Genomic DNA, 27,188 nt, shown 5'->3' on the forward strand with positions numbered 1-27,188 from the left:
GTTCCAAAAATCATCAATTCCACCCTTCAGACAGCCACAGATCAATCCATCTTCCCCAAGGGGTCTCACTAGGGACTTGAACCTCCCCTTCTGCAACATTTCTGCCGAAATTGCCCCATAAATACACATTTAACCCAAGAGCACGACGATATTACCTATTGACCGACTGTGGTCCTTCAAATCCCCCAGCAATACAGTTGATGTCCAACCGCACCCTGAGATTATGGCATAACAACCATTCCTGGACCTGACTCCAAAAACAAGCCACCGGTGGACAGCACCAAAAGAGATGCTCTATTGATTCTGTTGCAGAGTCTGTACCGGGCTGAATACTCCCCATATACTGAGCATTATTTTTGGAGCGACAGTTGTATGTAATAGGATCGGTGGGTCCCCTGCGGGATGGTTGAGCTAACATATGCTAATTGCATTAGCCTGAGGTTGTAAGTAACAAGAACATTTCCCAGGACATTCTTGTTAATCTAACTGCACTGTCCAATTTACAGTAGCTATTACAGTGAAAGAATACCATGCTATTGTTTGAGGAGAGTGCACAGTTTTAAACATGAAAAGTTATTAATAAACAAATTAGGCACATTTGGGCAGTCTTGATACACCATTTTGAACAGAAGTGAAATGGTTCATTGGATCAGTCTAAAACAGTGCCCATACAATGATGCCACCTAGTGGCCAGAATCTAAATTGCACATGGGCTGGAATAATACATTAAGACCTTTCTCTTGCATTTCAAAAAATTTGCAAAAAACTATTGTTTTTTTCCTTTGTATTATCTTTTACCATATTTAATGTGTTATATTCTCCTACAAATGTAAAAAAAAGGTTCCGAGCCTTTAAATTGAAAATAAGTAATTGATGCATCAATTGTTGTTTTGTATATCAGTTCAGCCTGATGCCATGGTATTGACAATCTGTTCAACTATCTTGAATTTTATGTGGCATAGTGAAACTGATACATTATACGATTTATATTACTCATTTTGACTCATTTTGCCATTATTTTTATTTTTATTGTTGTTAGACACACTAATTCATACCTCACCCGTACCTACATGTATTAGTGTTCGTGAAGGAAAAACAGCAGTAGAGAGGCTATTAATTTGGCACACATTGTACAAAGTGGCCTACCTTTGTCATCTTTCCTTCACTGAAAACACTGCATAGATGAAAGCAGGTCTACTAGGCTCTAGGACTCAGTAAAATCAGCTCAGCGCCACCCACAACAACCATTAAAAATTATGATAACTGATTTGCTGATACAACTTTAGAGTTTATCATTCACAATCAACTGTTCACATAACATGGTGATATTACCAGAAGCAGATAAATATAAAATACAGTGCATTTGGAAAGTATTCAAACCCCTTCACTTTTTCCAAATTTTGTTAAGTTCCAGCCTTGTTTCTCAAATCTACACACAAAACCCATAATGCCAAAGCGAAAACATTTTAGAAATGTTTGCACTTTTTTTTAAGTATTCATACCCTTTGCTATGAGACTCAAAATTGAGCTCAAGTGAATCCTGTTTCCATTGATCATCCTTGAGATGTTTCTACAACTTGATTAGAGTCCACCTGTGGTAAATTCGATTGATTGGACATGATTTGGAAAGGCACACACTTGTCTGCATAATGCCCCACGGTTGACAGTGCATGTCAGAGCAAAAACCAAGCCATGAGGGCAAAATAATTGTCCGTAGAGGTACGGCAACTGCACCACCCTTAACTGCAAGGCTCTCCAGAGGGCGGTGCGGTCTGCACAACGCATCACCGGGGGCAAACTACCTGCCCTCCAAGATACCTACAGCACCTGATGTCACAGGAAGGCCAAAAAGATCATCAAGGACTAAAACCACCCGAGCCACTGCCTGTTCCCCCCGCTACCATCCAGAAGGCGAGGTCAGTACATGGTGCATCTAAGCTAGGACCGAGAGACTGAAAAACAGCTTCTATCTCAAGGCCTCACTAACTCAGAGGCTGCTGCCAACAAAGAGACTCATCACTGGCCACTTTAATAAATGCCACTTCAAAAACAATGCCACTTTAATAATGTTAACATCTCACATTACTCATCTCATATGTATATACTGTACCTTATCCAGCTATTGCACCTTGCCTAAGCTGCTCATCAATATATTTACTTACAGTGGGGCAAAAAAGTATTTAGTCAGCCACCAATTGTGCAAATAAATTAATAAAAAATCCTACAATGTGATTAGATTTTTTTTCTTCTAATTTTGTCTGTCATAGTTGAAGTGTACCTATGATAAATTACAGGCCTCTCATCTTTTTAAGTGGGAGAACTTGCACAATTGGTGGCTGACTAAATACTTTTTTGCCCCACTGTATATGTACATATTCTTATTCCTCCCTTTAGATGTGTGTATTAGGTAGATGGGGAATTGTTAGATATTACTGCACTGTCAGAACTAGAAGCACAAGCATTTCGCTACACTCGCATTAACATTGGCTAACCATGTGTATGTGACCAATAACATTGATTTGATTTAGAGCTCTGTCAGGATTGTATCGAGGCACAGATCTGGGGAAGGGTAAAAAGTAAAAAACATTTCTGCAGCATTGAAGGTCCCCAAGAACACAGTGGGGATGATTTTCAGCAGCACAGACTGGGAGACTAGTCAGGATTGAGGGAAAGATGAACGGAGCAAAGTACAGAGAAATCCTTGATAGAAACCTGCTTCGGAGCGCTCAGGACCTCAGACTGGGGCGACGGTTCACCTTAGAACTGGACAATGACCCTAACATCCTGACCGAACTGGAGACCTGAAAATAGCTGTGCAGCGACGCTCCCCATCCAACCTGAGAGCTTGAGAGGATCTGCAGAGAATAATGGGAGAAACTCCCCAAATACAGGTGTGCCAAGCTGGTTGCCGCCATACCCAAGAAGACTCAAGGCAGTAATCGCTGCCAAAGGTGCTTCAACAAAGTATTGAGTAAAGGGTCTGAATACTTACGTAAATATATTTGTTTTTTATTTTTAATAAATGTGCCAACATTTCTTAAAACCCATTTTTGCTTTGTTAATGTGTATAGATTGAGGGAGCAAACTATTTAATCAACTTTAGAATAAGGCTGTAACCTAACTAAATGTGTAAAAAGTCAAGGGGTCTGAATACCTTCTGAAGGCACTGTAAGTAAAGACATTAATAATATATTTGTAGTGAAAGATCTAAACATTGTTAAAGTTTTCCCCCCTAAAATATAGAATAACAAAATATTTTGGAAACATTCCAAATAGGTTTCCAGTAAGTAATGTGGGTGCCTCGGCCACAAATAGCACTTATTCATTATAAATGCATAATAAAAATGTGGCAGTATACCCTCTCCTTGCACACTGCCACAATTTGGTAAAGTACACAACTAAGTACAGCAATATAGTTATGTCAACACAAAGGTACACTTTATACACAAAAGTATGTGGATACCTCTTCAAATTAGTGTATTCTGCTATTTCAGCCACACCCGTTGCTGACAGGTATATAAAATCAGGCACACCGCCATGCAATCTCCATAGACAAACACTGGCAGCCTTACTGAAGATTTCAGTGACTTTCAATGTGGCACTGTCATAGGATGCCACCTTTCCAACAAGTCAGTTCATCAAATTTCTGCCCTGCTAGCGCTGTTCAACTGTAAGTGCTGTAATTGTGAAGTGGAAATGTATAGGACAGGGATCATCAACGAGATTCAGCCACGGGCCTATTTATTTATTTTTCCTCAGCAGATGGTTGGAGGACCAGGTCATGATTAAAGATCAATTGTAGACTGCAAATTGACTGCAATTAATCTCATAGATATAATATTTGACTAAAACAATTTCAAACCTTACTTACCTTGGTATACGATCACATTTCTATATTATGCGTTGGAATACTAGAACAGATTTTCCAAAATTAAAATAAATTGGAGCTGATATCTTTGTTTTTAGTCTTATGTTCAACAATATATTTTAAGTGTATAATTTTGGTTTATTTTTTTGGCTCAGAAACTCGGAGGGCCATATAAAACCACCGTACGTGGGCCGCCAATTGGGGAACCCTGGTCTAGGAACAACAACGCCTCAGCAAAAATTCTGTCCTCGGTTGCAACACTCACTGAGTTCCAAACTGCCTCTGGAAGCAATGTCAGCACAATAACTGTTCGTCGGGAGCTTCATGAAATGGGTTTCCATGGCCGAGCAGCTGCACACAAGCCTAAGATCACCCTGCGCAATGCCAAGCGTCGGCTGGAGTGGTGTAAAGCTCGCCGCCATTGGACTCTGCAGTGGAAACGCGTTCCCTGGAGTGATGAATCACGCTTCACCATCTGGTGGTCCGACGGACAAATCTAGGTCTGGCGGATGCCCGGAGAACGCTACCTGCATGAATGTATAGTGCCATCTGTTAAGTTTGGCGGAGGAGGAATATTGGTCTGGGGCTGTTTTTCATGGTTCAGGCCAGGACCCTTAGTTCCAGTGAAAGGAAATATTAACGCTACAGCATACAATGACATTCTAGACGATTCTGTGCTTCCAACTTTGTGGCAAGTTTGGGGAAGGCCCTTCCATGTTTCAGCATGCCAATGACCCCATGCACAAAGCTAGGTCTATACAGAATGGTTTGCCAAGATCGGTGTCGAAGAACTTGACTGGCCTGCATAGAACCCTGACCTCAAACACCTTTGAACACCTTTGGGAAGAATTGGAACACCGACTGCGAGCCAGGCGTAATCGGCCAACATCAGTGCCTGACCTCACTAATGCTCGTGGCTGAATGGAAGCAAGGCCTTTCAGCAATGTTCCAACATCACATGGAAAGCCTTCCTAGAAGAGTGGAGGTTGTTACAGCAGCAAAGGGGGGGGGGACCAACTCCATATCAATGCCCATGATTTTGGAATCAGCTGTTCGACAAGCAGGTGTCCACATACTTTTGGTCATGTAATGTATGTTCTTTTGGCAAAAGGTAATCATGGTAGCTCAGTAAATGCTAGTATTTATTTTTGAAAGCTGTCTCTTGATGTTTTGTTCCATGATGGTTAAAAGTTCTGTTCAGATGTGATGACACCACAAACTGTTGCATGGTCCAGGTCAGTATAATGTCATGTCACCAAGATTCCAAACTGGGTTTACTGTGTATCCAATCAGAAACCACTGCAAAAGGAGAGAGACACATTATGAGAGGTGTGTAAGGGAAATAAACTCTGATTTTAATACCGTAACTCTGTTTTCTCAGGTAAATGGTGATGTTAGGGGTTCAAGATGAATTTATGCCTTGCAGGTCTCAGTTTTTACATTGACAGCACATATGTTGTGGCTTCAGAGGACATAAGTTGCCCATCACTGGAATGTGATTTATGCAGGGGTAGGTTATATGGGGTTAATCTTAGCTTAATCTTTAGGTGTCTTGTTGACATGCAAGTTTAAAGAGGCTGAAGAAGGAGAAGTTGTTGCGAGGAATAACAAACAGCAAGACTTCGTCCTCTTCTCTTTTTCACTAAGGTTAAAACAAACAAAACAAAGCTAATCTTTTTAGGCCTGGGACTTTTAGGAATGTAATCCACCATGATACTCTGTTTTATGTGGCGTCTGAGAGAGACTAGCACCTGCTAACAGCTCCCTCCCTCTGGAACATGGACTGGGGATTAGTGACATGTGACTACCCACCAGACATGCACTGGAGGACGGACGGGTTTTTCCCTTACTCAAACTATGCAAACAATTTCCAAACCCACGTTTCTTTACACAGGAAAAACAATGAGCTAAACATTGGATTTAGTCATAGCCATATACGCGAGTTGGCGAAAGAGCAAGGGATAATCTCATAACTGTATGATAAATCCTTATCCCTGTTGCTATTCACTCTTACCAGGTCGTAATCGTGTCACTAGCAGCCCTTCTCGTTCTTGCCGTTGTCTCTGTTCTTCCTGCTCCTCCTCTTCCTCATTCTCACTGTTGCAGTGTCCCTCCCTGGTCCTGCCCCCTGCCTCCCTCCCAGCAGCACTGGACCGTAGGGCTACCAGCCGATGGTGGATGGCTACGTAGAGGCGAGCCACGTCCCTGGCGCTGGCCTGGATGAGGAACACCCGGATGGCCTGGGTCTCCACGTCGGTGGCCGTCACCTGGAGGTTCCGACGGGCGGGGCGACGCAGGTGTGTGTGGGGCCAGAGCTTAGTGTTGAGGATGACTTTCAGACTGCCCTGGTGCCTCATCACTGTTTTGATCGGAGGGAGGCAGGTGTGAGAGATGTACTGAGGATGAGAGAGAATTACAGAAAGACGTGCGGATGTTGGTCAGAGAGAGTGGAATAGTAGTCTTCTTCATCGTAAACTCACCTATCCTGGACTGCAGCCCTCCTTTGGTCCCTGCCATTAGATCATTGAGTCGCAGGACTCCTCTCCCTCGCTCATTCCATGCCTGAGTTCCATTTTCCAGAACAAACAGTCTGCAGGTCAGCTAAAAGAAAGGTATTTAAAAAGGTACATCACCATCACTGCTCTAGCAATAAGCATATTGAACATTTCCTATTTCAACATAACATGGTCCTCACCTGGACCACATTGCTCTCCTTCTCCTCCCCAGTGAACAGCTGAACCCGCCTGAGCACACGCTGCCTCCCACAGGACTCTGTGTAAGCTGCAGCAGACTCCCTCAGGCTGCTCCACACAGCACCTATCAACAACCACAGACCGCACTTCAGCTGCAGTTCTGAAAGGCATACACTAAGAGGCAGTCAATTGCTATTAGAACCGAGGTGCACAACTCTAGTCCTGTAGGGCGTAGTCTGGTGGACCAGGACTGGAGATGTGTACCCATGCAAATCCAATGACGCCCCTAATGATTTACCTTTATGCCTTGTCTCAAAGGTGGAGGAATCAGAATTAGAGGAGCTGCAATCAGAATGTTCACTGCTGGGCAATTTCTGTGGTCTCTATATGAGGGCGAGAAAGTTAAAGTATTTCTGTAAATGCAATGTATTTTGTAACACAGTTATGTTTTATAGTCATATGCAAACTTGCTACTTTATAAGTATGTCATTGGTGCTCAAAGGTTTCCTGAACTCACCAAAACTCTCGCGCCCATGTTTTCCCCAAATACAAACTGGACCCTGTCTGAGGTAATAGTGTCTGCCTTCAATCTGTAGAGGGTGAACCAGAGGTCAGCAGGTTCAGAATCATTGCTGGGAACTAAACTGTGTCTCTGACACCACGTAGCTCTGACAGAGGAAACAAAACCCAACACCACAGTCAGGGTCTCTGGATTAAAGCAAGGCTGTCCAGTCCTGGGTCTGGAAGTTAACTCGGAACACTAACTACCCTGATTTAAGTAACTAAACCCTGCCATAAATAGATTTATAAAATCACTTCAGTGAAACATCACTAATATTATATTAAACCAGGTGCCCTGCATACCTGTGAACTTGAGGGAACGTCTTCAGATGTAATACACTCACAGTGGAGGAGTGGTCAGTTGTGACGCTGCAGCAATCGTCTGAAAGGTCATGGCTGACCTGTGGGACAAAATACAATGCAAACCTTTTGTTTTACAGTTTTATTGTATTTCTGATAAATTACAGTAATGGCCACTTGAGTCAAAGAACTCAACACAACCTTTATGTAAATATAAAATAAATTGCAGCCAAAACGTATTATATAATTGTGTGTTAATGTGGCAAGTTTGGGAGTAGAAAGAAAGCTATTCAGTGTCAGTGTGGTAAGCATTCTGATGCTGATTCAAACCCGTTTTGGAGTTTGGGTTTATAAACCTGCATCCTCCCACTCTCAGGCAGTGCGTGAATACGTTTCTCTGAGAAAAACATGTTGGTCCCTCAGGTAGTGATGCAACCACAACTGAGGGGAACAAGTGTTTTACTATTTAAATACTTTTAAGGCCTGAGCGAGTTTTCACTCTTAATTTTTTACCTGAGAATGTTCTTGTTTCACTCTGTCAGGCCTTGTAGGACAACACCTGCTTGTTCACAGGCACAGACATAACGCAGTTTCTCAGGACCCCCCTGCAAGGTCGGAGTTCGGCCTATTTGGTTGTCATTCTCTCATGTTAAGCTAAACATTTCACGAAGCTATACACGGTGCTGAAATGCTCCCATTTTTTGACTGTTGGCAATACCGTAATTACTTGTTCAGTAAATCAAGTTGGAAATTCAAACCTTGCAGATTGCAGTGCTGCGGGAGTGTCCGGTACACCAGTGTTCACAGGTGCCAGCTCAGGAGGACAAAGCCATGAGCCTAACACCAGGGTGTGCGACACGTGTCAAGAGAGAGAAGCACAGGGCTTTACTGATGCGTGACGGGGGTAGGTGAAGAGTTGTGGAATACCTCAGATAGGTGTGACTGTGAGATGTTGTTCCTGGGCTGAGGGGCGAGGAGACGTGCAGGCTGAAGTAATGACCTTCTGACCCTGTTCAGAGGTGACACTATAAAGAGAGAGGGAACGATGTCCTTTAAAGTCAGCCTTACGATCAGATATGGATTAAATACGAGTCGTTCAGGGAATTGGAAGTCTTTTTGTTCAGCCCCCTTAAAGATAAACATAACACCAGACAATACAAACTAACCTTTGTTTTGGGAAATGTTGGTCTGGCTGCAGAGATTTGAGGGCATGAAGACATTTGATCTTGAGACTAGGAGAGAGAATATCATATGCATATCATATGGTTAAAGTTAGAATGTGACCCAGATTTATGTCAAAGTGACCGCCAGATTTGGCACATGACAACATACATCGCCAACACTGAGCAGTGAGGTTTCCACATGGGTGGGTCATGTGCACTAGTGGGTCATGGTGGTGATTTGTGATGAGCAGGTGAGGGCTGCAGTGACAGAGTGAAACTGAAACGGATTAAGGGAAAGAGATACCAGGGGCTGCTGTGAAGTGGCTGCTGGGAATCTGAGGCCCTGACAGGGATGGTGTGACTGGAATGTATGGACCTACAGGGAATACTGGCACTGAACATAAACAGAAAATATTTAAGAGAGTTTGACCATGATGCACTGCTTCGGTTCGTTTAATAGATGGGGAGATATTTTATCCCATTAAGATCCCAGTTTTATTAAGGCTACAATCATCTCCAGGTGAGTCAAGGAATTAAGCAGCCTGACTCAGTTGCCACTTATTTGCGTGGGCAATGTATGCCCTAGGGCAGTGGTTTCCCAACTGAAATTGGGTAGTGTATCATCCATTCAGGCAGGGTAGCCTAGTGGTTAGAGCGTTGGACTAGTAACCAAAAGGTTGCAAGTTCAAATCCCCGAGCTGACAAGGTACAAATTTGTCGTTCTGCCCCTGAACAGGCAGTTAACCCACTGTTCCAAGGCCTTGTTCTTAAATGACTGGCCTAGTAAAATAAAAAATTCCTCGTCATTGCATAATTTAAAGAGCTATTTATAACTTGTCAGGTCAGCTAACATGTATTTTTTTGCCCATAGATATTGTTGTAATTTGTCACTCATATCACATGAATACACATTAGACATGGCAAAATGTTTAGAATTGAAAGAAAATTTGCTTTAAAACTGCAAAATGTTCTTTGCACCCCATGACAGAATGTGTAGAATTTCATTAAATAAGCTTTAAACCTGCATAATTCTCCCCTCGAACAAGAGGGGTGAGAACAGTTTGTGTCATGAACCGTGCTTGTGCCCATATTCCCCAATGCTAGAAGGGGAATCCCTGGTTTAGGGGACACAAATCTCGCAAACAGAGCGACAGAGCCTCGTACACGGTCCGTTCCAAACTGTAAGCCACACAAAAGTACGTAGAACTATGTGTGAAAACACAACGCTCCGTCGCTGCGCTTTCGTGGTTTGCGTTAAGTGTGTAGGGCCCTTTAGAGAGATGATAGAGAGGAGAGATCGCAAATGTGTAGGAGGGGATTTTTGTTTACCTGGAGGACGCGGGGGGAAAGAGAGAGAGCATGATCGCACTCGTCTACTGCCGTCACAGGAGCCTGTCCGAGATACAGAGTGAAACAATGCATAAGACCTTGATTGGTTGGATTACCACACTGCCAATCACAGGCCAATCATTCTAGTCAATGATTGACAACGCCGCCAACCAATCCCACCACAATACAAGGTCCTTCGTCATGAGAAAAAGTTAATTATGTAAACCATATATGTTTCATAATACCTTGTACACAGTATAAAGGTGCAATTTTAATAGAGGTCTTACAGATACATCTCCTTTACCAAAGGAACAAAAGAAACATGGAGGAAAAGGCATTATGTCGGGTGTTATGCACCAGTACTTATGTGTGTGTGTGTGTGTACTGGACAGTGGAAACTCACCTTTCCTGATTCTGTTGTTCGGGTTAGGGTAGGTGAGCGATCTGACTCGTTTGTTTGGACTGATTCCCATAACTATATGGAGAACAAGAAAAAGATGCAGAAGCACGACTGTCCATGCAATAGAAAGTAACAAAGAAATCATCTATCAAAATGGTTCACTGTTATGACACGCAGCAGCGGCAAGTTATGATGCTTACCTGAGTCCTCCTCCCATCTCTCTGCGCTTCTCTGAAAACAAAATTATTATGATTACTCTTTCATTACGTGATTTGTTCCACATCATGCATTTGCATCCTGTCAACATTGTAGGCCTACCAATTATTAGGGTACAACGTTTACCTTCATGGATGGGGTTTTCTTTTGAAAGATGAACATTGGTGGGGCAAGCACAGTTTTTTCTGTAAAAAGACGAATAATAGCACAGTTAGAGGGAATTCTCCTTGTTGCAGTTTGATATGACTGAATCAGGGACTTTTTAAAATGTTTTTTAGTCAAAAAGATAGCGGAATATTTGTTTTTCCAATGGCATCATCTGGTGTGCATCGTGTGATTTTTAACTTAAATTCAAATAGGAAAACGCTTTTCTTAATTTTGCCACTGAAACCACAAAGACGTAACTAGGAAAATGGGTCTGAATCTGTGAGCTGTCAGTACACACTGTTCTGCCAAGAACCTAAAATGTGATGCTAGGAACAGTAAAGCTGTTCTGAATATGAGTAATTTACACACAAACTATTATTCCTAAATAAACTCTCAAAATACACAGCCAGCTAAACAACTATTACCAAAGATCCACTCACAATGCAAAGGATGACAGCCAAGAAGTTGAAATGTCACAATTGCAGGAAAAATCTGCACAACGGCCCAAAGAGCAGTGAGATCGCTAGGCTCGCCCACAGTTCTGGAGATGTCAATTGTCATCCCACCTCAATGTATTATCCTAATGAATGGAGGCTTTGACATCCAAGGCCTCTTATGTAACCACACAGCCTGACAAGGGGCTCTGGGAGCTGGGGACAGGCCCACCGTGGAAGGGGTGAGTGATGGGATAGCAGTGGAGGTGTGAGCCAGCTAGGCAGCAGACGCCAAGGCTTGGCCATGGGTAAAACTGACCTGTCTGGAGGCTATAAATACACAGGGACTCTGTCACTGATCTGACCTTGTGCTATGAACTCTACATGGAGTCAGTGAGTAATGTCTTTTGGTGTGTTAATTCCAGAGGAGAACGACTGCCCCCTCTCATTGAAGCCACGGAAGTTCAAGGAACACCGTGGTACAGCGGGCATTGTTTACAGAAAATAAGCTCCCCATGATAATGAATAGAAAAATGGAAACCTTTGTGTAAATATTTTTTTTTTACCAAAGATGTCCTTCAACAAATTATTTTAAAATCTCACCCAGAAGAAGTTAAGGATAATTTAGTTGCTAATGGCAGCCTGCAGTCTCCAGGCTGGCCTTCAACTTGAGTTACTCAATTAGAGGGGGCAGCACTGAGCAAGCCTGCAATGTCACTTCCTGGAGAAGTTCAAACTGCGCCACAGATTATGCATTATATTGACAAGAAAGTGTCTGTTCTTACAATTAAAAAATAAAATATTCAAAAATGGAAGGGGTGGCAGGGTAGCCTAGTGGTTGGAGCGTTGGACTAGTTGCCGGAAGGTTGCAAGTTCAAACCCCCGAGCTGACAAGGTACAAATCTGTCGTTCTGCCCCTGAACAGGCAGCTAACCCACTGTTCCAAGGCCGTCATTGAAAATAAGAATTTGTTCTTAACTGACTTGCCTGGTTAAATAAAGGTAAAATTAAAAAAAATTAAAAAGGCGGTCGGGAGGAGGCAAGATCAGGTAGGACCATTCTAGCCAATGAGAGGTCAGATACGTGTGTAAACGACAGGCACATCTCCGATATAAAGTTGTCTAAGTTAACATGTTGAATTCTTTAAAGATGGTCATACCAAGGATCATTGAGCTATTTGATTTTGAATTTAAGATCCCTTAACAAAGGTACCCAAACTTGTTTTATTTTATTATTGGATGAAACATTGAATTTGGCACTACTGCTATTAGCCAAAACAACGAAGGTGTATATATATGTATGTGTGTATATATGTATGTGTGTATATATATATATATATGTACGTATATATGTTTAAATATGTACGTACATGTATATATACACAAAAATATACACACATATATATACACACCTGGGGCAGCAGGGTAGCCTAGTGGTTGGAGCGTTGGACTAGTAGCCGGAAGGTTGCAAGTTCAAACCCCCGAGCTGACAAGGTACAAATCTGCCGTTCTGCCCATGAACAAGAAGTTAACCCACTGTTCCAAGGCCGTCATTGAAAATAAGAATTTGTTCTTAACTGACTTGCCTAGTTAAATAAAGGTAAGATAAAAAACCACCTATATATACACACACACATATATATATGTATATATATATATATATATATATATACACACATATACAGTGCCTTGCGAAAGTATTCGGCCCCCTTGAACCTTGCAACCTTTTGCCACATTTCAGGCTTCAAACATAAAGATATAAAACTGCATTTTTTTGTGAAGAATCAACAACAAGTGGGACACAATCATGAAGTGCAACGACATTTATTGGATATTTCAAACTTTTTTAACAAATCAAAAACTGAAAAATTGGGCGTGCAAAATTATTCAGCCCCCTTAAGTTAATACTTTGTAGCGCCACCTTTTGCTGCAATTACTGCTGTAAGTCGCTTGGGGTATGTCTCTATCAGTTTTGCACATCGAGAGACTGACATTTTTTCCCATTCCTCCTTGCAAAACAGCTCGAGCTCAGTGAGGTTGGATGGAGAGCATTTGTGAACAGCAGTTTTCAGTTCTTTCCACAGATTCTCGATTGGATTCAGGTCTAGACTTTGACTTGGCCATTCTAACACCTGGATATGTTTATTTCTGAACCATTCCATTGTAGATTTTGCTTTATGTTTTGGCTCATTGTCTTGTTAGAAGACAAATCTCCGTCCCAGTCTCAGGTCTTTTGCAGACTCCATCAGGTTTTCTTCCAGAATGGTCCTGTATTTGGCTCCATCCATCTTCCCATCAATTTTAACCATCTTCCCTGTCCCTGCTGAAGAAAAGCAGGCCCAAACCATGATGCTGCCACCACCATGTTTGACAGTGGGTATGGTGTGTTCAGGGTGATGGGCTGTGTTGCTTTTACGCCAAACATAACATTTTGCATTGTTGCCAAAAAGTTCAATTTTGGTTTCATCTGACCAGAGCACCTTCTTCCACATGTTTGGTGTGTCTCCCAGGTGGCTTGTGGCAAACTTTAAACAACACTTTTTATGGATATCTTTAAGAAATGGCTTTCTTCTTGCCACTCTTCCATAAAGGCCAGATTTGTGCAATATACGACTGATTGTTGTCCTATGGACAGAGTCTCCCACCTGAGCTTGGCTGCATCTCTGATCAGTCTTCTCCTTGTATGAGCTGAAAGTTTAGAGGGACGGCCAGGTCTTGGTAGATTTGCAGTGGTCTGATACTCCTTCCATTTCAATATTATCGCTTGCACAGTGCTCCTTGGGATGTTTAAAGCTTGGGAAATCTTTTTGTATCCAAATCCGGCTTTAAACTTCTTCACAACAGTGTCTCGGACCTGCCTGGTGTGTTCCTTGTTCTTCATGATGCTCTCTGCGCTTTTAACGGACCTCTGAGACTATCACAGTGCAGGTGCATTTATATGGAGACTTGATTACACACAGGTGGATTGTATTTATCATCATTAGTCATTTAGGTCAACATTGGATCATTCAGAGATCCTCACTGAACTTCTGGAGAGAGTTTGCTGCACTGAAAGTAAAGGGGCTGAATAATTTTGCATGCCCATTTTTTCAGTTCTGGCGAGCACATGGAGGGCTGTGCGGCCCCCCAAAGAAATGCCACCCCACACCATGACTGACCCACCACCAAACCGGTCATGCTGGAGGATGTTGCAGGCAGCAGAATGTTCTCCAAGGCGTCTCCAGACTGTCACGTCTGTCACATGTGCTCAGTGTGAACCTGCGTTCATCTGTGAAGAGCACAGGGCGCCAGTGGCGAATTTGCCAATCTTGGTGTTCTCTGGCAAATGCCAAACGTCCTGTTGGGCTGTAAGCACAACCCCCACCTGTGGACGTCGGGCCCTCATTCCACCCTCATGGAGTCTGTTTCTGACCGTTTGAGCAGACACATGCACATTTGTGGCCTGCTGGAGGTCATTTTGCAGGGCTCTGGCAGTGCTCCTCCTGCTCCTCCTTGCACAAAGGCGGAGGTAGCGGTCCTGCTGCTGGGTTGTTGCCCTCCTACGGCCTCCTCCATGTCTCCTGATGTACTGGCCTGTCTCCTGGTAGCGCCTCCATGCTCTGGACACTACGCTGACAGACACAGCAAATCTTCTTGCCACAGCTCGCATTGATGTTCCATCCTGGATGAGCTGCACTACCTGAGCCACTTGTGTGGGTTGTAGACTCCGTCTCATGCTACCACTAGAGTGAAAGCACCGCCAGCATTCAAAAGTGACCAAAACATCAGCCAGGAAGCATAGGAACTGATAAGTGGTCTGTGGTCACCACCTGCAGAACCACTCCTTTATTGGTGGTGTCTTGCTAATTGTCTATAATTTCCACCTGTTGTCTATTCCATTTGCTCAACAGCATGTGAAATGTATTGTCAATCAGTGTTGCTACCGAAGTGGACAGTTCGATTTCACAGAAGTGTGATTGACTTGGAGTTACATTGTGTTGTTTAAGTATACCCTTTTTTTTGTGCAATGTATATATATATATATATAAATATATATATAAATAAATGTGTGTGTATTTATCTCCTTATTTAACACACTAAAATATCTCCATATAAACTTCCATTTTTTAACTGGTAACGAAGTCCTTCTTGTGAGGCTTGTGGGTGTCCGAGAGCAAAACACCATTGTGCTGTTGAGAGTCTCAGCTTTCAATCGAGTCGTGGTCATAGTACTTTGTAGTACCATTAGGAACCTACAGATGTTTTGGTGAGAAGAGCGATTTTCGGGATGTCTCATGGTCTGACAGACACCGCTCTCGCTCTGCCACCTTCTGCCGTAGAAGCGGAAGGGCGACATCGGCGGATGTGGTGGATTGAGACGCAGCCCATGCTAACAAACTGATATCGCTTTTAAACACACGGATTTTGATGAGATTTTTGTATTATGTTAATGAGATTTCTGCGGGGGTGGAAATTGTAAGCTAAGGGTTTAACCGACTTCATTTGGCTTCAATGCGCTACCAAGTCTTCATAGGAATGAATGTTGTCATGTGGTCCATTCACATATACCTTGAGATTTGCCAGTACTGTGTCAGAGAATGTGCTCACTCTGGGCATGGAGAGAGATGGTGTTCACACTTCAGTCAGTGACAGATGATCACTTGGAGTTCACCCAGGTCTACTGTGTAAGCACCCTATTCTAATGACTATTGACTGTTCAGATGCAACAGATTATTGTGGCATGCACTGATTAACATTGAAATGTGTGTTGCTTCTTGCATTTATGTGGTTGTTCAGCTTTCCTTGAAAGCTAAAAAGTACAGTAATGCTTCATCTGAGGCTATTTCTGCCACATCCGCAATCCTCTGTGACCTGGGGAAATCAGACCCCACTAGAATCCAACTCTGAGGACTTCCAATCACATGACCTACATTAGACAAACAGCAGGGCACGACAAATGGAATGATACTTTACACACCACTCCAACACGTCAGTGATGCCAGAGACAAGTGCCTGTTACTCAGAATATGTACTGGAAGCCACAGCGTAGAGAGGTGATCATCCGTGTATACAGTAGTGTGTTTTTTGCTGTGTCAACTGTCTACTTAACATAATAGCAGCACTGTGTATCCTACCTGACATATAGGTGATGTTGTACGTGCACGTCATCGCTACTGTGTGAAAATACTTATTCACAGGTCATGTACCATACTACTCACAGTTGAGTTTGGTCACCCCAGACAACCCAGACATACTGACGTTTTTTTTTTACACATTGCATCTCCACCCATCTCGACTCTTCTTCCCCAAACTTTCCTCCTCTTCCTTCCTTCTCTCTCCTCTTCCTCCCCTACACCCCTCCTCCTCTCCTATCCTCTGTATGGGCAGACACTCTCTCAGTGTTATAGTAACTATGTATTGTTGCTGTTACCTTAGGTCTGAGGGTCCACAGGTCAGCCAGCTCATCCAGAGGTTAGGCAGCACCTAACCTCGGCCGAGGGCCCTACGTATCACACGTCATGAGCCAATAAGCACTGTCAGGCTAACGCCAGAGAGCAGCAGGCAGGCCAACTCTTTATGAAAGACGATTATTTTCCACAGCACGGATTACAAGGGTCATTGCATAAGTTAGAGAGGAGGGTATTAAATAAACACTATTAAAACTGTTGCCAAATAGGAAATTAAAAAGAAAAGAAGCTAGCTTCCTTTGAGCTTAAAAGAGCACGCACTCAGACAATTCCCTGGAATATTGCGGATAAGGTCTGTCTAAGTTAATGACATAACTTAATACATTTTCAAGTTCAAGTTTTTATTTAAAAGTGATCCTCAGAAAAACCCCTTACATGCCTGTCTCTGGTAGAAAAAGCTGAGGAGCACTGCAATCTGGCAGTGGGAAGCTCCAGTCACTCAGAGAAGAGGACCACACAATGGTGATCTATGAAGAGTGACGTCAATAGAGATGCACATGCCCTGTCCATGCTCAGCGCAAAAGTGAATCAATCCTGAGACCTCTCATAGTGAATGAACGCATCTATCATGATGAGATCCAACCAAGACAAAGCTGCCCTTTGATAAAGCAGTTCAGCTTCACAACAGAGATAGCTGCTACTGTAGATGTGTTCAGCCCTGCTACAGGACAAGCTGTATGTGTGTGTCGTTGTGTTTTGATCTCCTTCAGTTATGTCTGCCTCGTGTGTGTGTGTGTGTGTGTGTGTGTGTGTGTGTGTGTGTGTGTGTGTGTGTGTGTGTGTGTGTGTGTGTGTGTGTGTGTGTGTGTGTTTGTGTACTAGCTGAACGACACCAAGGTCAGGAGAACACAGCAGAGAGAATGATGGATGGCTGAATCATCATGGGATCTGTGTGCTGTGCTCTCCCTCAGTCACGTTGGTCTTCCATCCAACCCTGTGATGACCAGGCATCCGGGCTCGGAGATTAGCACAGGCAGAAACACATACAGCACATATTCATGCCCGCACAGCTAATCCACCCTGCAGAAACAATAACCACACGGTACAGCCATGTGGTACAGGCCTACATAGGCCAAACACTTGTATTGACTCACAGCTAAACCATTCTATTGCAGACTGTATAAGGAAGAAACACCAACTTGTCTTTACTATAGATACCTCACACTGCTTTAGCAGAGCCTTTCAGCAGCAGAGGCAAAAACAACAGTAAGCCTACTCAAAGCGATCCATGTAGCTTTTCCATGGGTAATACTTTAATTTGGTTAAAATACATTTTTCATCCAGATTTTGTATAAAATATTATTGTTTGATGTTCCCTAGTTCCTGGTTTTGGAATACACAGGTAAAAGATTGGAACTGTTTGTTAAAGTATGGTCTCTCTGTCCTCTGCTAGGGTGAATGTAATGGAACTGTAGAGAGGCAGTGTGCTTCTCTTCGAGCTGTAGCTGGGCTCCACAAACCTCTGCCCTGACAAAGATACCCAGAGGAGAGCCCATTGAACACACACAAACACATGCACAGTTTCAGAAATGTCCTTGTCTCTGTTAGGAGCAGGAATGGGGGAGAGGAGGGGGCACTTACCCTAAGCTGCCTCAGACCGGGCCACTCTGGACTCCAGAATGCCACTCAGGGGCTAGTCTGGGTTAAATTAACTGTCCAGTGAAAATCTAACGTTTAAAAGTTCATATTCTGTTATCTCATACCTAATAATGTTGTTGATTCTTCCTATGCTCATATTTGTGGCCAAAGCATACTGTACATTGGAGGAAACCCCACCTCAAACTGTCATACTCCTGAGGTTTTCTCCAATTTACAGTATGCTTTGGTCACAAATATGAGCTGGCCAATCAGGGGTCTACTCGCATAAATATTTTTTTTATCAAGGGTATACGCCCACACCGTTCTTTCCTTGGGGTACGCCCACACCATTCTTTCCTTGGGGTACGCCCACACCGTTCTTTCCTTGGGGTACGCCCACACCATTCTTTCCTTGGGGTACGCCCACACCGTTCTTTCCTTGGGGTACGCCCACACCGTTCTTTCCTTGGGGTACGCCCACACCATTCCAACAGAGAAAAGCAGTTTTTTAACATACTTAATTACACTTTTGTAATTTAAAAAAAAGTAATTTTAGGTCATATTTCAAAGAAATATGGAAACATTTCATTTAAAGGGGCAGAGGGCCCACCCCCACCAAGCCACCATCCCCCTCATAACTCTGCCTTGCCTCCCCCTGTCTTCCCCCTGATAGAGCGTACCTACTGTCACATGTTCCATGCGAAGAGAGCCTCTATTCACACACTTGCTGGCTGCGGGCCCAATTGGGGTTGCAGTGGTTAGTGGTTACAATAACTGTTCTCAGATCGCCCAAACAAGAACACACCAATAGCTCAGTCTAGCAGTACATCTGGGCTTCATTTAGGGAGCTGGGATTACATTAGAAAAACCAACATGAAAGACCACAAACAGAAAACATGGCCAGCATACAGCTGCATCACGGCATAATGGGCAGGCAGATGGTTACAGACATGGATATAAACTAGTCAGACAAAAACAGCATTCATCTTCTACAAGAATGTGAGTTCTGGATTCGTGAACTTAACAAAATTATATTTACAGTGTGCATTTCAGCAGCCACTGGCCACAACTAATAAGTGTCACTCACCAATATACGTTAATTGCTTTGCACACAAACACTCCACGCATGTCAGTTAAATTTAGCTCTGTTGTACAGAACGACCATGAACTCATAATGAACTATGGGCAATTCCACGCTAACCGTATGTCAAACAAAACCCAATGATTGCAAAGTTAAACAAACCAACTCTATGCAAAAGGACTATTTTTAACCATTTCCACATAGATGTTTACAAAAACACATTTACTTGAAGAACAGTGTCGATGCAGTGTTCGGTAACAGAATGACGTCACACGAAACAGCACAAACCGTCAGTCTGTTACCAAACTTTGCATCTGCGCTGTTCTTCAAGTAAATGTGTTTTTGTAAAATATTCTCTGTCACCGTGGAATTGCCTCTATCTTACTCTTCCTGATAAAAGACAGACGACTTTCCTAATTGTGCATCGGGACTAGATACCGTTTAAGGAACAAGTTGAGGTATCATTCTAATGTAGAACAGGAAATACTGCAAGAAAACTGTGACTCTGCTATTCCCCAGATTCCAGCCAAGGACCCCCTCCAAAGGCTCTACAAATCTAAACACACAGACACACACACAGACAGTCCTGGAGACCCCCTGGATGCTCTCTGACTGCAGGGGGATAAGCCAGACTGGGCCTCTAACAGGCTATTAAACAGAGCGCTTCGCCCCATAAGAATGCGAGGCTGCTTACAACCTCCAACTATGGGCACGGGCATATCTAACTCACTGAGATCTCAGTCACAGGGGGTAAGTGAAACCACAACTCCTGAGATGAGATCTGATCATATCTTGCACATACAGTACTTCTCTCCAATGAACTCACTTCATTCCTGAATGACACTGAGCTGAAGATGAATATCCTGCCGCCATAGAATGTCAACTCATCCCTATAGGTTAGACAAAGTTTACAGGCTTGGTTCAAGAGCATCAACATTAAATGTATTAAGATCCAAGCAGTATTATAAATCAGTTCATTTACTGAACCATACATTCATCCTGCTGCATCATTTCCCATAAAATCAGCATGCCGATTGTTTCTCTTTACAGCCAGAGGGATGCTCTAAAAAAGCTTCCATGCTTCATAGTTGTGTGGAAGCTCTCATCAGCGATATCATCAGTGCTGATTGATCAGCTACACTACATGACCAAAAGTATGTGGACACCTGCTTGTCAAACATCTCATTCCAAAATCACGGATATTAACATGGAGTTGATACCCCCTTTGCTGCTATAACAGCCTTCACTCTTCTGGGAAGGCTTTCCACTAGATGTTGAAACATTGCTATGGGGACTTTCTTCCATTCAGCCACAAGAGCATTCGTGAGGATGGGTACTGATGTTGGGCGATACCGCCTGGCTCGCACTCTACGTTCCAATTCATCCCAAAGGTGGTAGATGAGGTTGAGGTCAGGGCTCTGTGCAGACCAGTCAAGTTCTTCGACACCAATCTCAACAAAACCTTTCTGTATGGACCTCACTTCGTGCACGGGGGCATTGTCATGCTGAAACAGGAATGGGCCTTCCCCAAACTGTTGCCACAATGTTGGAAGAACAGAACCGTCTAGAATGTCATTGTATGCTGTAGCGTTAAAATTTCCCTTCACTGGAATTAAGGGTCCTACCACCAAACATTAATGTTAGCACTATGCATTTTGGGCAGGTAGTGTTCTCCTGGCATCCACCAAACCCATATTCGTCCAACGAAGTGCCAGATGTTGAAGAGTGATTCATCACTCCAGAGAACGCCATGGAAACCCATTTTGTGAAGCTCCCAATGAAGAGTTATTGTGCTGACATTGCTTCCAGAGGAAGTTGGAACTTGGTAGTGAATGTTGCAACCATGGACAGACAATATTTTACGCACTTCAGCACTTGGCTCTGCCATTCTGTGAGCTTCTAGGGTCTACCACTACGCGGCCGAGTCGTTGTTGCTCCTAGACATTTCCACTTCACAATAACAGCACTTACAGTTGACTGGGCAGCTCTATCTGGGCAGAAATTTATGAACTGACTTGTTGGAAAATCACTAAGCTCTTCAGTAAGGCCATTCTACTGCCAATGTTTGTCTATGGCTGTGTTCTTGATTTTATACAGCTGTCAGGAACATGAGTGACTGAAATAGCCGAATCCACTAATTTGAAAGGGTGTCCACATAATTGTGTATATATAGTGTATTTACTGATACCTCCCACCTTTTACAGGCCTGAGATAAGAACCTGACTAGAGCCCACAGAAAGTCTATGCTTGTGTGCTCTATGAAGTTAAACAAGAACCCTAGAGATACTGCATCAGGTTACAGTGTGTGTGTATGTGTGTGTGTGTGACCGATGTGAAATGGCTAGCTAGTTAGCGGTAGTGCGCGCTAATAGCGTTTCAATCCGTGACGTCACTCGCTCTGAGGACCTTGAAGTAGTTGTTTCCCTTGTTCTGTAAGGGCTGCGGACTTTGTGGGGCAATGGGTAACGATGCTTCCAAGGTGCCTGTTGTTGATGTGTGCAGAGGGTCTCTGGTTTGAGCCCAGGTTAGGGTGGAGAGGAACGGAAATAATACTGTTACTGTTACATAGGATTAAATATAAATGTCACTACTGTAAGAGCAAAGATGATCACATGATATGTGACACAGTAAAAAAAATCAGAAATCTATGTATTTTTGGGTGTATGAGTTCAATTTTTGCAGCAGGGCCTATTAAAAGGCATGTCACATTGAGAATATAGGGAATAACAGTACTGTGTACTGTAGCGTTATGGCAATACATTTATTGTTGTCTTAAGTATAACAGTACTGTGTAGCGTTATGGCAATACATTTATTTTTGTCTTAAGTATACAATTACATTTAGATTATTGTCTAACAGTCAAGACCTGTTAAAGTGACTATTGAAAAGGTGAGATGAAATGACAACTTTACCCTTTAACTCTTCAGCTACGTCCTGCGCGCATCCTCTATCCTGCGCCAGAGGAGTATTCTCCATCCGCAGTCTGGAGGTGACAGGTTCTGCCGCTCCACAGACACTCTCCGCGGGCTCCACCGTACAGGGAACATTTTCATGGAAGTCCGAGACTGGCATCATTGAATAATACGCTGAAATATCTTCGTTCGGGGAAAGATTCCCTCTCATTCTTCGGATCTGAAGCTGTGACAAACTAGTGAAATAAACACAACCTCAAGAAAAGGAAGAAACGCCCAGATAAAAGTGGTGATTTGCTCTCTTGGTGTCAAAAGCTTGATTGTCCGGAATTGTTGATTTTCTTACTCTCGATTCAACTGTCAGTCAGTTTGCCTTCGCTGTGTTTATGAATGAACAGTCATATACGGTGTTCACTACCGAGCGTGCACCACATTGTGGCTCCTGTCTGCTTGGAAAATGTGGGCGTGGTGAGCGACATAAACCAGGTTAACCCCCTCAACCAGTTTATAGTGCGGTGGTAACTGTACTTAAATGAATGCACTCCAAATGGCATTAAAAAACATAAGCTTAACGGAAAGCATCTAGAGATTGGAATCTATATCTATACCAACATAGGTAATTACTCCAAAAGAGCACGTGGCAAGTAATACTATAACAGGATAACTAGAGCAGATATGCAAAGGACCTACTTCAGTCAAAACGAATGGTAAAGTAATTTTCTTATTTACTTAACCAGGCAAGTAAGTTAAGAAAAAATTATTATATTCAATGACAGCCTACACCGGCACAACACTGTGCCACCCTATGGGACTCCCAATCACGGCTGGTTGTGATACAGCCTGGATATGAACCAAGGTGTCTATAGTGACACCTCTAGAACTGAGACACAGCGCCTTAGACCTCTTCCCCACCAAGGAGCCCAATTAAATAAAGCAAAGAAGATTATCTTTGCTAATATATCACTATTGATATTGCAGTGTTTTAATTATTTAAAGATAAGATTACATTTTATGAGTATATTTTCTTTACGTTGTATTATACCTCCTTCATTATGTGACTCATAATTGAGGAGGTATAATACCACATCAAGAAAATAGCATGTATCTACCATTGCTCTAGAAGTGCCTAAACTCTCTTTTGACAAAAAAAAGGTACATTTGTCACTGCGGAAATTCCAAAGGTTTTGTTCCATAAAAACATGAATGAACATGGGCATGATGCTCTATGTCAGGGTTCCCCAACTGGTGACCCACGGCTGGTTTTATTTGGCCCCCCAAGTACTGAGCAAAAAAACTTTTTTAATTGTTGGACATAAAGACTGTAAAAAAAAAAACACCAGGAAATCAGCTCCAGGTGTTTTAATTTCAGGAGTCTGTTCCCAACTATTTCCACACATAATAGAGAGAAAGACAGGTGATCTTATACAAACGTAAGCAAGATGTGAAATTATTATGTTTTAGTCAAATACGATATCTGTTTCGGCTTCTTGCGGTCAATTTGCAGTCTACAAATTATATGTAATTATGTTCCGGGCCCCCGACCTTCCACACAAGAAAAAAATAGCTGAATCTAGTTGACGATCCCTGCTCAATGTGTTATTGCCTTATCACCACACTCTTATGGAACTTTGCCCAAGATCACCCGAATCCAAGTAGGTCACACAGAATAGTCTTTTTCAGTAACCAAATAGGTAAAAAAAAAAAAAATAATAATAAAGAGTGTAGGGAATGAGTAGCCATGCCTACTGTAATTGAGTTATATGCATCTCTCTAACCTTTTGGATGGCAGTTGAGCAACCTCTAAGTATTTTCGTATAATGCCTTATTTTGGCTTGGACTTTTGCAATATGCTTAGCTTGAACTTTGGGAAATGTCCAGAGAGAGCTTGCTTTCAATTGTTGTTGGATTCTTTCCCCAAATCATGAGGGAGAAACAGGATAAGGATAAGTGCTCTGTGTAGCCTTTGCTTTATGAGAGCAAAGAGTGCTGCTGGCAACTTCACCTTGTGCTGCAACTTTATTCCCACTCTTCCCAAGTTCCCATAGTAGCTGTCCTACTTATTTATTATTGACACTACAGCATATATGGTGACACAGAGCATTGATTCATATTAGTAGATGCATAAAACTTATTAGCACACTTGTCCACATCATTTAATAAAGCATTCTGTCTTCCCCTTGATCCTAACTTGGTCTTGTCTGTTCAGTGTGTAGTTTACCCTGGGATAGGAATCGTAAATGTGGCCCAGTGCCAGTGCTTGACTTGGATTGAAATAGGTGCCTGTACTCATTTTGGGTGCTGGTACTGTTTAAATTTAGGTGCAGGAGCTCCACAATACTTTGAGCTGCAGGAGCTCAAGCAGAACATTTTAGGTGCTGGTACTCAGCTGCAGTGAGATCCTGCCCAAGTCAAGCACTGCCCAGTGCCTATAGCTATTAATAACCTGGAGTGGATGCCTGCTGGCTATAGGCTACTACTCTATTTCATTAAACAATATGAATTATGCATCAGCATGGGCATCTGTCCAACACGGGACAACATACCTGTGTGTACTTTGTTTTTGATAATATGGCCTCTTTTCTGAGTAGCTTTATGAATTGTGAAACACATCAACAAAGATTGTTTATTAGGCTTCTGTAACAGGGTGCTAGAGGCCAGACATGGACTACTTTGATATCATGAGATGTTTCAAAATGCCAAGCAGCATTACAACACACAGTCCCATGCTGGTGCCTGCCTGGTTGTCACGTGAGATCCCCCAGCTGGTGATTGTGATGCATGACTATACACTCTAAGAGTAAAAGGTGCTATCTAGAACCTAAAACGGTTCAGGAACGCTTTTGCGTTCCATGTAAAACCCATTCCACAGATAGTTCTACATGGAACCCAAAGAGTTCTTCTACCTGGAACCAAAAATAGTTATTCTATGGGGACAGCCGATAAACAATTTGGAGCCCTTTTTTCTAAGCGCGTACAGGAGGAATAGGACAGATTCTGAGTGAAGGGTGCAGGACTGGAACAGGCTGGTTTTTTGAGCATGCTCAGTTGGAGTGGGAGGAATTTTCCACTGTGTGTAACCAGGCAGCAGCCTTGGAAGGGGCAAAGGCTCTCTGCTCAGAGGGGCTGTCTGTGTGAGTTATGCTGTGGTGTGCTATTGTGTGTGACTGCATTAATGTTTACTTCATGTGTGTAGTGGTAAAGCTACTGTGGCTGATTGTATGTGTTTATGTGTGTATGTATGCACTCTTCTGTTCTTTCATGGGTTTTTTTCACATGCTGTTTTTTATATAATTTGGGCTTGTGTCTGTGTGCTTGTCTATGTGTTGTCTGAATGTGTTTGCTCGGACTGTGAGCATTTAACAATCAATTTTTAACTCTCAGTGCCAGGCTCCCCCTCTACTCTCCTCTTTAGGTCCATTACAGATTACACAACCCTCTCTGCCCTTCCTCAATCTCACCTGATAATAACCAGCTGGTCTCTCTCTATATACAATACATTCGGAAAGTATTCAGACCCCTTGACTTTTTCCAAATGTTGTTACCTTATAGCCTTATTCTAAAATGCATTAAAAAAATGTTTTTCCTCATCAATCTACACACAATACCCCATAATGACAAAGCGAAAAAAGCTTTTTAGAAATGTTTGCACATTTATTAACAAGAAAAAACAGAAACACCTTGTTTACATAAGTATTCAGACCTTTTGCTATGAGACTGTAAATTGAACTCATGTGCATCCTGTTTCCATTGATCATCCTTGAGATGTTTCTACAACTTGATTGGAGTCCACCTGTGGTAAATTAAATTGATTGGACATGATTTGGAAAGGCACACACCTGTCTATATGTCCCACGGTTGACAGTTGACCATCATAGCACTGAGACGGCACTTGTGAAGGTGGTAAATTACATTTTAATGGCATCGGACCGAGGCTCTGCATCTGCCCTCGTGCTCCTAGACCTTAGTGCTGCTTTTGATACCATTGATCACCACATTCTTTTGGAAAGATTGGAAACCCAAATTGGTCTACACGGACAAGTTCTGGCCTGGTTTAGATCTTATCTGTCGGAAAGATATCAGTTTGTCTCTGTGAATGGTTTGTCCTCTGACAAATCAACTGTACATTTCGGTGTTCCTCAAGGTTCCGTTTTAGGACCACTATTGTTTTCACTATATATTTTACCTCTTGGGGATGTTATTCGAAAACATAATGTTAACTTTCACTGCTATGCGGATGACACACAGCTGTACATTTCAATGAAACATGGTGAAGCCCCAAAATTGCCCTTGCTAGAAGCATGTGTTTCAGACATAAGGAAGTGGATGGCTGCAAACTTTCTACTTTTAAACTTGGACAAAACAGAGATGCTTGTTCTAGGTCCCAAGAAACAAAGAGATCTTCTGTCGAATCTGACAATTAATCTTAATGGTTGTACAGTCGTCTCAAATAAAACTGTGAAGGACCTCGGCGTTACTCTGGACCCTGATCTCTCTTTTGAAGAACATATCAAGACCATTTCAAGGACAGCTTTTTTTCTTCTATGTAACATTGCAAAAATCAGAAACTTTCTGTCCAAAAATGATGCAGAAAAATGAATCCATGCTTTTGTCACTTCTAGGTTAGACTACTGCAATGCTCTACTTTCCGGCTACCCAGATAAAGCACTAAATAAACTTCAGTTAGTGCTAAATACGGCTGCTAGAATCCTGACTAGAACCAAATAATTTGATCATATTACTCCAGTGCTAGCCTCCCTACACTGGCTTCCTGTCAAAGCAAGGGCTGATTTCAAGGTTTTACTGCTAACCTACAAAGCATTACATGGGCTTGCTCCTACCTATCTCTCTGATTTGGTCCTGCCGTACATACCTACACGTACGCTACGGTCACAAGACGCAGGCCTCCTAATTGTCCCTAGAATTTCTAAGCAAACAGCTGGAGGCAGGGCTTTCTCCTATAGAGCTCCATTTTTATGGAACGGTCTGCCTACCCATGTCAGAGACGCAAACTCGGTCTCAACCTTTAAGTCTTTACTGAAGACTCATCTCTTCAGTGGGTC

General features: G+C 42.7%; 1 protein-coding gene across 1 annotated transcript; it reads right to left on the bottom strand.

Moving 5' to 3' along the window:
• Nucleotides 1-687: 687 nt before the first annotated feature.
• On the bottom strand, nt 688-22,557 carry LOC135517790 (ran-binding protein 3-like). Its single transcript, XM_064942390.1, has 14 exons — nt 22,129-22,557; nt 10,657-10,715; nt 10,515-10,545; nt 10,318-10,389; nt 9,915-9,977; nt 8,589-8,654; nt 8,350-8,447; nt 7,426-7,523; nt 7,079-7,151; nt 6,860-6,944; nt 6,564-6,685; nt 6,349-6,469; nt 5,883-6,227; nt 688-5,167 (listed from the first exon to the last, which is right to left on the bottom strand). Exons 1-14 carry the CDS (start codon nt 22,337-22,339, stop codon nt 5,121-5,123), a joined length of 1,491 nt encoding a protein of 496 aa, XP_064798462.1. The 5' UTR covers nt 22,340-22,557; the 3' UTR covers nt 688-5,120.
• Nucleotides 22,558-27,188: the final 4,631 nt, after the last annotated feature.

This window comes from Oncorhynchus masou, chromosome 28 (genome assembly GCF_036934945.1).
Source record: "Oncorhynchus masou masou isolate Uvic2021 chromosome 28, UVic_Omas_1.1, whole genome shotgun sequence".
Taxonomy (NCBI): Eukaryota; Metazoa; Chordata; class Actinopteri; order Salmoniformes; family Salmonidae; genus Oncorhynchus; species Oncorhynchus masou.